This window comes from Sceloporus undulatus, chromosome 2 (assembly GCF_019175285.1).
Source record: "Sceloporus undulatus isolate JIND9_A2432 ecotype Alabama chromosome 2, SceUnd_v1.1, whole genome shotgun sequence".
NCBI lineage: Eukaryota > Metazoa > Chordata > Lepidosauria > Squamata > Phrynosomatidae > Sceloporus > Sceloporus undulatus.
The window spans coordinates 187,092,423-187,106,591 of NC_056523.1; the positions used below are offsets into that span (position 1 = coordinate 187,092,423).

Sequence of the window (14,169 nt, forward strand, 5' to 3'; positions counted from 1 at the left end):
CTGGAAGGGAAATTAAAATGGTAGCTGCAGAGGGCTCTCAAAATATACTAGAGAGAGAGAGAGAGAGAGAGAGATATTGTTGCCTTCCCTATTAGCTTCCATGCTGATAAAGGAGTTCACATTATTGGACTCCATGTGTGCATGCCAAGACATGGCCAATAACCACTGCTTGGAATGCTGTTAATGAATTAGGATGCAACATGCAACTCCCTTTTCGGTTCACTGCAGAGGACATAATTATGTTCCAACCAAATTCCTCCCCAAAATTCACATTTAAGCAGCAGATGCCCCCCCCCCTCCAAATGGTCAAATTCATGTTTCCTTACAGTGGGAGGATCAGTAGGGATGTGTGCATCTATTTTCCTCTAGATCGACATGTTGCAAGAAATTGTGAGGACCTCCTAAGGACCCCCAGAAGTGTGGATGCTTCCAAAGATTCTTCTCACCCCACCAGGGGCACATGCACTACATTCTTATATCAGTTTCACACCATTTTAATTATCATGTCCTCCTGCCTAAGGAATTCTGGGAACTATAGCTTGCTGAGATACTTAGAAGGCATGTTGTGAAGAGAGGGACTAGAGATGACAGTTTAATTCTTACAGCATAGACAGGCACTTGTAGAACCAGGGTGATGTAGTGGTTTAAATGTTGGACTAAAACTATGAGAGAGCAGGGTTCAAGTCACTGCTCAACAATGGATATCACTGGATGTTCTTGGGCAAGTCATACTCTCTCAGCCTCAGAGGAAGGCAGTGGCACAAACCCTATGCCAAGCAAACCCTGTGATATGGTTACTTATCAGTCAGAGTTGACTTCAAGGTGCATAATAATAAAAAGAATGAAGTGCTATAATTTTCCTAGACACGTTACCATTTCAAGTCTTAAGGAGAAAGCTGCCTGTCTAAAAGAACAACAGCATGTTGTAAATATGTCAAAATATGTTGTAAATGTATAGAAAACTAACATATCAGGAAGAAATAGACAGCTTAGCCTTAGCCTTTCCCCCTGGCATGCTATTTTTCCATAAGCAAGGCGGTCTTCTCTCCCCTGCCACTGGAGACCATTCAACATGCAAATCTCCTAAAGTGGGACAACAGTACCACTTGACTCTAATGAACTGATAAATTGCAAATCACTAAGTTTACTAGGAGAATGCAGAGGAATACAGACTGACTAAGAGAGGATTTTTCATGTATTTTGCAGACTCCAGACATGAGGTGGAGCAAAGCATAGCATCTTATGATGTGCCTTATTCTTTGGCATTAGACCTTGATCAGAGCTTGGGAAAGTTACTTTGACAACAACTGGCAGAACTTCTCCCCTAGCTATTTTGCCAAAAAAATAATAATAATTCCCAGGCTCCAACCTTAGTGGATATACCTGGTTGTGGGATGACAGTACCCATAGAGTGCAAAACAGTTGGATCTAGCCATCTTCTTCATTTCTCACCATGCCTCAGAATGGTTTTAGGTCTCCATGAAAGGTATTGTGGAAGTTAAAAGCCCAGCTACATCTACCTACCTGTCACTATTCAGAGTGTTGGAGTTTCCTGTCCTTAAATGAAGGGGAGCCCACAAAGCAAGGCATCAATGGTGAGGGGGCAGGGGGAAGTGTGTGCTCCAGGAAAGAAGTGATGACGCCAAATCAGTGAAGAAGAAATCTATGGCTTATGTCTTTGCACTGACATGCACAGAGTGCATAAATCATGTCATGGGTTTTTCATTCAGGAGTGAAGCCCCAAGTATGGCCCACTGACAAAGCACTAAGAAACTACGTCCAATGCAGGGATTAGCAACTATGGCCTGTTACAGACAGCCAAAATAAAGCTGCTTCGAGTCACAGTGGAGGTATGGTGTTTCAATGATGCATACGTCCTAAGAGTCCAGAAGTTGCACCAAAGCCATGCTCCAGCCCTAAGGACTGTAACTAATATCATCCCTCACCATTAGCTATGCTGGCTAGGACTGCTGGGAATTGTGAACCAAAAAGAAAAAGTCTGGAGAGTTACAGCTATATAAGTTACCAATTTATGGCAACCAAAAGGTGATCCTATCATAGGGTTTTCATGGCAAATTTCTTCAGAAGAGGATTGCCATTGCTGTCCTCTGAGGTTGAGAGAGTGTGACTTGCCCAAGGTCACCCAGTGGGTTTCGTGGCTCAGCAGGGATTCAAACTCTGGTCTCCAGAGTCATTGTCCAACACCCAAACCACTACACTACACTATACCCAACAAGACAGGTTGCATTTTTTTAAAAACTCTATTTTTAGGGGCAGAAATGGAATTGGAATGGAAACGCTTTGCAGCTTAGCGAAGGAGGAAAATCTTCAGCATGCAAAAAGTATTGCTAAACAGAACAATAGAAGTATATTACAACATGACTATCACAGAATGATCTCCACAATACAAAGAGCTTGTTTAATGGTAATTTCAGTGCCTGGTGAGGACTTATTTAAACATCATCGTAAGCCTTTTAAAGTTTGTAATTTTAACTTTTAATCCACCCAAATCTGTTATTATCTGTTACATTTTGAAGGGTCATTTTACGGTTATTGCATAATATATTTTTATGCTTTTGTTATGATCCAAGAACATTGTTACTGGCTGGCCTATATAGATGCCACAAAAGCAATAGATAAATATAGCTTCATTCCTTGAGCAAATTCACACAGAGAAATATACCATACTTCCTGTAGTTGCAAATGCATCAGGATTAAAAAAAAAACTTTCTTTTATATTAAAGCTCCACTGACTTCCAAGGGACTTACTAGCAAGTAGAAGCATATCGGATTTCCATTTCAGACTTATTCCTAGTAGGAATGCCCCACCGAAAGGGATCTTGCACATGCTTATCCCCATGGACAAAAATCTAATCACAACAGCAGATCACATCCACAGTGTAGAAATAATCCAATTTGATGCCACTTTGACACCACTTTAACTGTGATGGCTCAGTGCTATGGAATTCTGGAAACTATAATTTATTGAGGCACCAGATACCACAACAAATTACAGTCCCCATGTGATGATCCTTGAGGGCAAAGCCCTGTGCGTGACTATTACTCTCAGGGGATCCCTTTTTAAAAAAAAGAACTTTTCGCTGCCACCACCCAGTGAATGAACTATAACTATATTTATACGTAGCTCCACAGCTACACCTCCCTCCACATACACTGGGACTTGTGAGGGATAGAGAGAGAGAGAGATCTAGTTTCCTTTCTTGCTAACCCAGAGCAATCAGTAGCCGAGTTAAGGCACGTGTACAGGAGCAGAGAGACAGCAGATGCTTTTTAAGAAAGAAGTTTATTTTAAAAAGGGATAGAATAGGATAGAAAGAATTTATATCACTCTTGCAAAGCCCCCTTGCCTTGCAGGTCAAAGAACATAGTTATAGAGTTCATTCCACACAAGCCATTGTTGAAAATAACAAAAGGCCTAAACGCACTAAGCTAACACGTTCCTAACTACTCACGCAGTGATGGGATTTGTAGTCCTTTTGAGTTCCTGGATGCAGGGAGGGCCCCTTGCCTCTCGACCTGCATTCTCCTGAGTCTGTGTCTCCCAGACTCCAAGAGACACCATCTGGTTCCCCCCAGGAGAGGACAAAGGGAGAGACAAAGAACCGCATGGCCGCAAAGGGCCTTTTAAAGATTTCCCATAGAAAGTTCTTGAATCTCGCGGTCCTACTCTCTGATTGGTCAGTTAGACCTTGCATCAGCTATGATGTCACAGCTCATTAGCATGTGATGTCAGCTCTCATTAGCATGTACCTCCCCCTAGATTAACCCTTTGTAGTTCAGGAGAAGTCCTCAGGTGACTGGAGGACCAGTCATCACACCCCAGAATTCCATAGCATGGAGTCATGGCAGTTAAAGTGGTGTCAAACTGAATTATTTCTGCAGTAAAAATGCAGCCCTTGAGAACAAAAGAAAGAATGGAGAATGTGAAGTATGGCTGCTGTCACACTGCAGAATTAATGCAGTTTGCCACTTCTAATGTCAGATGTTTGAAGATGTCAGCCACAGATGCTGGTGAAACATCGGGACTAAACTCTTCTAGAACATGGCCACATAACCCAAAAAACCCACAAAAAATATAGATTTGTGTCCATGTATCCTCTTGTCGTGTTTGTCCAATGCAGAGTGTAGAGGGGCATTCCTGGCACAGGATGGTATATATCACGGTGGAGGGAAAACAAGTATATGTACCTCTGATGTTGAGGGTGATGTTACTGTCTCTGTGTAATGTTGTTCCCAGTAGATATGGGGACAGACAGGGACGTAGCCAGGATCTTAGGAAGGGGGGGTCGAGACTAAGTGCCACCATTATAATGGGGCTTGGGCACTGTGGCGCAGCAGCATGCACCATTCATTTTTCTAATGGAAGGGGGTGTCTGGACCCCAAGAACCCCCCCCCCCTTGGCTATGTTCCTGGGACAGAGTAGGCATCTGGATTTGTGGTGGAACCTTGTCTCTATCTTACCCTCCATGTTATATATCCTCTTGTAAGTGAGTAGTTGTTTAAGATTTGAAGGCTGTGTGTAAACTAATAAAGCCCTGCCTCCCAGAGCTTGTGAGAAAGCTGTGTTATTCTCCAGAATTGGTTGCAGCCCATTAAAGATGTGTTTGAATGGTCTCAGATGAGAGACTATAGGTGACATGGGTGTTCTGTCATTTTGTGGTTTTGATCTGTCTTGGGTTTTCATGGCAAATTTGTAGATGGTTCTGGTGGTCCAGAGATAGATATTGCAGATGGATTAAAAGGATAGAGAAGGGGAAATTTTGTGAGTCCTATGGTGTAGCTAAGTAGGATAATACACCAGTATGGACCCTGGAACAGGGAGAATGGGGAAGTTGGAAGCCTTCCCTAAGACTGGGCTTGGGAGTGTCTGAGCCCTCCATCCCCAAAAGGAATCTAGCAAAATTGGACCACCAAACCTCCCATGTAATTGAGCTTCCTCAGGAATGATCAGTAGCTAAGAAATATTAAGACAGCTATCATTGGAAGTAAGCTACACTGAACATATGGAGGGCATTTCTTTGTACAAATTTTTGCTTATCACAGCCTTTATATTTGAGATAGTTTCAGTGATAATGCATTGGAAAAGTAATTTGCCTTTCCCCCTGAAAGTAAGCAAGATTAATAGCAACCCACCTGCCAAAGCTGACCCTCCTACCTTAAAAACAGGTCTGGGATCCCTGTACACTACCCCTCTAACTCATCATTTACTTTCCATCCCAGATACCGCAAATCAGCTACGCTTCCACTGCTCCTGAGCTCAGTGATAGCAACCGCTACGATTACTTCTCCCGAGTGGTGCCTCCCGACTCCTACCAGGCCCAGACTATGGTGGACATTGTCAAAGCACTGGGCTGGAATTATGTCTCCACGCTGGCTTCTGAGGGGAACTACGGAGAAAGTGGTGTTGATGCTTTTTTGCAGATCTCCCGCGAGGCTGGTGAGAATTGGCAGGGTTGGTGGGTACATGGGTTTGGCTGGCAGTATGGGGGCTGCTTGCGGTCACTCAGGGAACTCTTGCAGAGATTAGGTCTTCTTTTTTTGCAACTTGCAAGTGCAGAGAAGGGTCAGTAGAGGGACATCTTGTGAAGCCTGTATTCCAAGTTCTACAGCACCCCATCTGATCTGAGCGTGATATTTTAAAGCATGTGTGCCTTGAATTATTGTAGCTGAAGTAAGGTGAACACTCTCTTTGGTAGAAACACCATAGAGCATAGGGGTTAAGGCAGCAAAACATAGGTTTCTCATGTAGCCAGATAAGAAGTAGGCCCTGTATCTGCTCTTCAGCTGACGAGAAGTAGCTCCAGTTAGCCAGAGACTGACCTTGCACAGGGGAATTAGGAGAGGCAATCATGAGGCTGTGTTCTCCAGGATTAAATCTTGGCTAGTGCCATAACAACAGCCTACTTTGAGCTAGGACTCAAAGGAACTGGGGCAACCTGTGGAGTGAGACAGAGAGCTTCAGATCTTCAACATTACCAGCAGGCAAGTCCAGTGCAGAATTTGGGATCCAATACCAAGCCAAAACCTGGGAACCAGGAGCTTGGAGACTGATAAAAAATGACCCTCTGGACCATCCCCGCTCCTGAGCCTGCTTCCTCTGAGAAACTGAGCCCCAACCACACATGAGCCTCCTAATACAGTATCTCAATGCCCATGTGCCAGCTAGAAGCACACCAACCAACAAGTGATGCTTGGCTCAAGCCTATGGACTGTCCCATCTATGTGGACCTTTGATTTCAGAGAAGTGGAGACAAATAAGAGTATGCTCAGAGCTTGAGCTCCTTGTGATTGGTCAGAGGTATTTGGAGCTTTATATTTGATCATTTGTTATATCTGCTTCTCATGTACTCATGGATTTTATTTATTTTTTATTATAATGTCTTTTTAAAATGTTTTTATCTTGTAAGCTGCCTTGTGTACCTTTCTGGGAGAAAGGCAGCATAGAAATGAATTGAAATGAAATACATAATGGAAGGAATCTGGGTTCCACACTAGTTTCTGAGAATCTCCCCTATCTTCCTTCATTTCCATATCAAAAATAAGCTCCAGTAGTTTTCAAAGTTTCTGCCTTCCTACCTTTTCAGCTTACTGGGTTGCAACCGGATCTCACTTTCATGTGTAAATTTCCAGGCTGTAAACCAGAGCTCACTTCCAACAGCTTCTTCAGCTTTAAACAGCTTCATATGTCTGGTCAGTGAACAGAGGTAACATTGGCTGACTATATGAACCCACTAGGCTTTAAACACAACTTCACAGGAACCAAGTCAAGTCAAATTTTATCTGCATCAAGACAATGACCATTGCACCTTTAACAGGTACACAACATAGCCAAAAATGTGACCAACATAAATGCACCCAAATGCTGAAACTAAAGCAATCATATATCAAAACTGTATCTCTGGGGCATTGGAAAGCATATAAAATCACTGAGTTCATTTTAAAGTAAAACTGTAAACTAAGGCTTTGTTTGTAGCCCTATTTTAATACCAAATGCTGAACATTTTGTGGTTTTTAGCATGACCACAGAATTACAATCCTCAAGGAGGAAACTGACATAACAATCAACTCCTGGTTGTAGTCTTTGTATGAGCTATCCAGGGTGCTGAACCCTAAAAAATATATTCATCATTTGTATGGCTCCTCTAAAAGTTCACTCTCAAACCCAGAATGGATTCCTCACTCTACTGATATGGGAGCCATGAGAAGAAGAGCTTTTTGGCCTGAAGGGGAGCTCCTAGTGCCACGTCAGACCCATGAGTCAAAGGTATACTATCCTTGTTTTAGATAATGTCATTCAGACTGATATGAAATCCTTCCAAGCCTTGTAGAAGATTCTGAAGGCATCCTCCAAGGTCCACAGAACACAGTCAGGCCTGTTGGACCTCCTATGAACACAGGTGCAGACCCAGAGCTTGTGAACATTACTTATTTGGACTTTAACTCCCAGAATCCCCTAGCCAAAACAGCCACTGGCCACACTGGGTGGGGGATTCTGAAAGTTGAAGACTAAAAAACTTTGGACTTCAGCTCCCAGAATCCCAGACAATTGGCCAACATGGCTGAGGCTTCTGGGAGCTGAAGTCCAAAATCTCTTAAAGGGCACAGTTTGGGGACCACCTATGTAGACCAATAACTGCTATCCTAACAAGCAGCAGCTCTTTTTTTTTCTGCTGCTAAAGCAGGGACTGGGAATCATGGGACCCTCAAAATGGTATTGGGCTGAAACTCTTATTGGCCCTAGTCAGCACAGACAATGCTGAGGACTGCTGGGAGTTACAGTCCAGCAATATCTGGAGGGCCACAGAATTCACCCCTGTCCTGTTAAAAAAAAAAAAGAAAGATGGTTGTTAGGGGTTGAACCTGATACTTTCTACGTTCAAAAGAGGTGTTGAGCCACCAGGATAGCTGTGTCCCCACCACCATCACTTCCCAAAGCTCTGTTGCGTCTCTCTCAGGTGGAGTCTGTATAGCCCAATCCATCAAGATCCCAAGGGAACCTAAACCAGGCGAGTTTGACAAACTGATCAAGAGGCTGATGGAGACACCCAACGCCCGTGGCATCATCATCTTTGCCAATGAGGATGACATCAAGTGAGTGTGAAGTACCCGCCATATTCTCTCAGGAACAGAGTTGAGCAAGAGAGATGCTAACTCTCCTTTCTCCCACAGACGGGTGCTGGAGGCAGCCCGCCTCGCCAACCTGACCGGGCAGTTCTTGTGGGTCGGTTCTGACAGTTGGGGGGCCAAGATCTCCCCCATTTTGAAGCAAGAGGAGGTGGCTGAAGGAGCTGTTACAATTTTACCCAAACGAGCTTCCATTGAAGGTAACAAGGGGCAACAAGACCTCAGGAAGGAACTCAGAACAGCTGTGGCAGGGAAGAAAGAGTGTGTGCACATGTGTGTATGTATACCAGAGCTTGGAAAAAATACTTTTTTGGACTGCAAACTCCCAGGCATCTACTATCAGCATGGCTACTGGGTCAAACTGGCTGGGGATTCTGGGACCTATGGTCCAAAAAGATCACTTTTTCACACCCTGGTGTATACCCTACTAGGCAGGAAGTTTTTAAAAACCTGAGCTGAACTGTGTTGCTCTTTGTTTGTTTATTTCTCCCTCAAGCTCATTTGCTGATAAGCTTAATTTAGGAAGAGACAATCCATGCTTAAACACCGCTCTGTAATTGCTCTGGTTGCAGAAAAGAAAGGATGTTAAAAGGGTATTAAGTAGGAACTAATCCATTTTAAGGGGATCCTAGTCCATGAGTTAAATACACCTTAACTGACATTTCATAGCTATGGCTAAAATAAGTGGAAGGGAATACGCTTTCTGCACTTTTCTTTCCACAGAGAATTTCCTACTTGCAGATCTCAATAAATCAAGCCAGAGCTGAAAGGGACAATTAAATACAGACTGGTAAAAATGTTGGGAACACCACTGAAGAGAAAATCACAAAGTTCATTTCCTTCCATTGTCAAAGGTTTTGAATTTCATATTCTATACCTGGTTTGTAAATTTTGGTTAATTCTCCAGAAATAAATAGTGACAAAACCTTTGCCTATCTGTATTGACCAAATTCAATAGGTATGCCTTTTCCCACTTCATAGAGGACTGTGTTATACCTGCCAGCCACATATGTGTTATAGATTGATAGATATAGATAGGAGCCCCTGAGAAAAAAAGAAGTGGCAACACTAATTCAACTCTAGGATGACAGAGATTCAAACTATGACTTTTCAAACAGGCCAGGATGGACTAATCTGTTTCTCTCAGTTTCTCCCACATCTGGTTTTTTTCCTTTTTATTCTCAAGATCTTTCCATTCTGAACAAGTAGAAATCAGTGGATATTGGAAAATTTTGTGTGGTTAAAAAAAAAAAGACTCTATTGCAGCACTATGGCAAAGACCTTGGCATAACTCATATTCACTCACTTGACCCTCTTCCTCTTCCCTCCCCAAGGTTTCGACCAGTATTTCACCACACGCTCCTTAGAGAACAATCGGCGCAATCTCTGGTTTGCAGAATACTGGGAGGAGGACTTCAAATGTAAACTGACTCGTCCAGGGATGCAACCTGAGGAAGCGGCACGGAAATGCACTGGTATGAATGCACTGGTATGGATGGTACGACTGGGAGGCAGCGGCCAGGGCTGGAAGGGGGTAAAATGGAAGGTCAAAACAAGGAAGAAAGATATACAGACAACAGCTAGTGCCAGTCAGGTTCATTGTTGTAACCCCTTCCTCCCAAGCCTGGCAGGACTAAGCCTACTCCCTAGGCCAAGACTTGTCAGTTTTAGTGGTCTAGAAGACAGTTTTCTCCCCAGAGACTCTCCAGGGTCATTGCTGATGACCAAAAATGTAGTAGGTAAGGAACTGAAAGCATGTAGCCAAGCTTGTCTCCTCTTTGGTTGCGACCAAAAATGTGAAACGTACACCATACCCTCCAATGTTTCGCAGATGAAAACTAGGATACGAGTGGCCAAGTAATACCAGAATATGTCCAAGATGGCAAAAGTTATTAATGAAGAAGAAAAGGCAAGCTAGCAGAAGCAGTAGCAGTTGGCTTTTGCTTGAGCCTCCTGGAAATGACAAGATTCTGTCCTCTCCCTCCCCAGTGAGTTAACTGAGTGCAAACTACATTGGTACTTTGAATTCAGTGTGCAGCATTGAAGTAAGCTGAGGACAAAGGGGAGGGAAGTGGGAGAAACTGGGACATATTAAAAGCAGCTGAAAAGTGGGATGGCACAGGATTAATTGGGACAAATCAGTCCCTGCCTAATCAGGATGGTTGGGGTGTTTTGAAAAGTCAATGGCTGATTTTGAAAAATAGCTAGCTTTTACATTAAACTGTTTACCAGCCCATGCAACCTATTTTAAAGATGCTCTGCTACACATGGAGGTTTGCAAGAAAAGCAGTTCAGCCTTGGAAGGAGCACTAAAAGGATGGTTTGGGGAGCCTGAAAGAGGTGAGGGGCAAAAACACAGCCCCCAATGGCTGCACTTTGCCCACTTCTGCATTATGTAGTGGGAAGCCAGAGATTATATATATGGCATTAGGAAATAATAGAGCTATCTATGCCAGGTTACCTTCACTGGACCTATTAAACTACCCTGCTCCTCTCAGTTTCAGCACCACTGCTGTTGAAATAAGAATCAGCTGCTTGTCTTTGGTTGGCTTTTGTAGACAGAATTGGGGTGGGGGATAGGGGAGTAGTCCTATCATGCTTATTGCTTCAGACAGCAAAATACTGTGGGCCAACCTCACTCCCCAGCTGTGTGTTAATCCCTGATTTTGGGGGGGGGGGGGGTAGGAGAAAACGTTATCAGGGAGTTGCAAGGCCTGGGTTCATTTCACAGCTCCACAGGGAATGAAGGAGATTAGACTTCCATGTCTCTCCATTCTACAGGATCGTAGAAGGGAAAAAAGTCACTTGCATCTTTCCAGGCTTAGCTTTCTCCTGGAGCCGCCAAATTCACCCTCCTCCTTGCTGTGTTTGGCAGTGCCACTTATCCTTAATTGACCAAAGGCTTCCCCCAATTCGAAGTTCAGTCAGTATGTTGCCTGACAAAATGATAGTGAATTTACCTGAGCCGGCATCCAGCAGCTCTGAGATTGATCATTCAGGCTGGATCCTCTGTCCAAAATGTACAGTTTTTATCCTTTAAAATATCCCTATGTCAGTAGCCAACAACTACTTGCCCTTCTGCTCACACATACCTATGCCAGCTATGCATAGTTTAAAAAGAGTGGAATAAGGTATGGCTTTTCTAAAACTTCCCTGCCTGCTTGCCTGGAGGCAGTTCATACTCACCAGAGGTGACCCTCATATCAGAGGTGCCCCACTTGACCACAGAAACCCATTGGGCAAGTTGTATTCTCTCAGCCCCAGAGAAAAGCAATGGCAAACTCTCAACAAATCTTGCTAAGAAAACCCCATGATAGCATTACCTTAGGGTTACCATAAGTCAGAAACAACTTAAAGGCACACAACAACAACACTACTATGATGAAGTTTCTATCTGATCTTGAAAATAATAACTCAAGAGTAGTGTAGTTACTTGTAGTGAGTTGTTCTTTTAAAAAAAATATTAGGAGAAATGTAAGGTGTGGGGAAAAGTTTTGTTACTGAGGCAAATGAACAACATTTTCTAGTTACTACAAAACAAGAATGAGAATTTTATGGCCCACAGGCTTCATGCAGCCTTTTAGAGGTTACATACAGACCCTGGCCTCCAAGGTCCATATTTTTATTTTCAGATGGCTTTAACACATATTTTCAGCTGAACATAAACACATATCAGGTGCATTTGGGCTCACAAATGCTTTCCACACCACCTCCAAAATAACAAAAAGTGAAAAAGTGACTGAAAGTAACTTCCAATCATGGGAAACATCACTTCCAGACACCACCAAACCCTGTACTGTAGCCTGCCAACAGTTAGGACATGTCAAAAATGTTCCTACCAGCCTGGGGTATATGCCCACCCTTGTTATAAAGGGATTTTTTCAAGGATTTCAATAGGATTTTATGCAAAGTTTATGCCTTTCATATACATACCCTCAACTGTCACAACTGCCATTCCACTTTTTCAGCTGCTTTTAATATGTCCCAGTTTTTCTCTCCTCCTCCCACTGTTCCCTTTGTCTTCAGCTAACTTCAGTTGCTGGAAACTGAGTTCAAAGTGCAAAAATAGTTTGCACTCAACTCAACAGAGCGGAGAGGAGGAGAGTGGCATCTTGCAGACTACTATTTAAGGTTACTGCAGCCTCTTGAGGGTTATTCCTCATTAGTAACTCTTCCTTTCTTGTGCACACTTTGATATTGCTTGGCTACAATGTGTCCCAGTTTTTATCTGTGAAATATTGAAGGGAATGCATCCCCCCATCACAAAAAAAAGTAATGAAAAATAATGAAAATGTAGGAAACATCACAACAAGTAGCACAATGAGAGCCTGGAACATTTCCTCCTTGAAACAACTGGCCACCCAAGGCACGATCACTATTATTGCATTACACATTCCCACATTAATGTTTATGTTTGCCTGCCTGCCTTCTTTCCTTTTGGAAACCTGGAAGAGCCCTGCAGAGTGCTCTGTAGAACTATAATTCTAGAGTGCCCTATTGCTTCTGTTCCTATAGCAAAAATAAAACTGACATGATTAACATAACAGGTACTTTGGATCTATTATGTTAATCATCTGTTGTTGTTGTTGTTGTTGCTGTTTTTTGCTAACCACAATCTTTTATTTTATTAAAATCTGTAAATTGTAATAAATACATAAGTCTCCCTGATGATTTCCAAAATAGCATTAAATATGCATACACACACAAAATTACAAGGAAAACAACAATTATAAAAGCAATTTTTAACGGTAATGTTGAACACTGAAACAGCCAGCAAAATTAAAACAACAGTTGATGCTCCCCTGGGGATGGATCTACTCAGCCTGGGCATGGGCAATTCCTATTCTAAATTCTTCTAAGTATCTGGGTACCAAGGACCAAATGTCACCCTCTGAGCCAGAGCTTTAGACACAACAACAAAAGAAAATCACAAATGCAGGATTTTGTACCAGGAGATAACTCTACAAGTGGAATGCTATATCATTTTTTTTCCTATGCAAAACTATTGAAAACTATGAGAGACTGCCTCACCTGCACTGGTTTTGACCTCACACCTCTTTCTCTCCTGCCCACTCTTCCATGCCAACACACAGGGGATGAGCGGATTGGACGAGATTCTACGTATGAACAGGAAGGAAAAGTGCAGTTTGTCATTGATGCCGTCTATGCCATGGCCCATGCCTTGCACAATATGCATCTGGATCTCTGTCCAGGCCACATTGGGGTGTGCGACAAGATGGATCCCATTCATGGCCGTACCTTGCTAAACTACATCCTTTCTGTCAATTTCAATGGTAAGACTGGCAGAGAGTTTCTTTGGCTGTGGAAGCATTGTGTTGCTTCACTCAGTATGAAATGCAAAGGGCAGTGGAAATGAAGGACGTTATCAGACAAGGGAAATTGGAAGTATAATCCAATGGCAATCCGAACACAATTATGAGGTTTAACGTTATTGCGTGATAGACTACCACATGCAATTTCGGGCAATGGCAAGCTATTTTCGGGCAATGGGAAGTCAGTTCGAACACAATTCAAATTCATGTAAATTCGCTGAACTAGCAAATTCACGTGAATGCATTCTGGCCCCGCTTTCTTTTCATTCGAAATTAAGAGAAATTCCTCCCGTGTGATAAACTCCCAAGTAATCTAAGGTAACATCCCAGACTAATGTGACACCTGAGATAGAGAAACATGTGGAACACAGCGGTACTCAACTCTCTGTTGTAGTTCAGGGGAGGGGCTCATAGTGGTTATAAAGACTGTCCCAGATTCTTGTTTCAGAAGCCCACAACTGTTGGCCCCTAAGTGATGTTTGATTACTACTTTGACCATCCTTCACCATCAGTTTTGCTGGCTAGGGCTGATGGAAACCACAGTCCAATAGCAGCTAAACGGCTATAAGTTGCCCAGCCCTGCTGTGCCTCTCTAGATTACTGGGGGGTGAGGGAGCCTGTAGTTGCATATCTGAATGCAAGAATACCCTAAATCTTGGCACCTACAAAACTAGCATGGGGCACAATGGT

General features: G+C 43.0%; 1 protein-coding gene across 1 annotated transcript in view; it reads left to right on the forward strand.

Annotated features, from left to right (window-relative positions):
* The window catches only part of GRM6 (glutamate metabotropic receptor 6), a 68,284-nt gene that overhangs the window by 39,056 nt on the left and 15,059 nt on the right, over nt 1-14,169 (forward strand). The window contains exons 3-7 of the mRNA XM_042455194.1: nt 5,243-5,459; nt 7,978-8,113; nt 8,192-8,346; nt 9,481-9,621; nt 13,240-13,440. Coding sequence (XP_042311128.1) covers nt 5,243-5,459; nt 7,978-8,113; nt 8,192-8,346; nt 9,481-9,621; nt 13,240-13,440 — 850 coding nt within the window. The remainder of the gene's footprint in view (nt 1-5,242; nt 5,460-7,977; nt 8,114-8,191; nt 8,347-9,480; nt 9,622-13,239; nt 13,441-14,169) is intronic.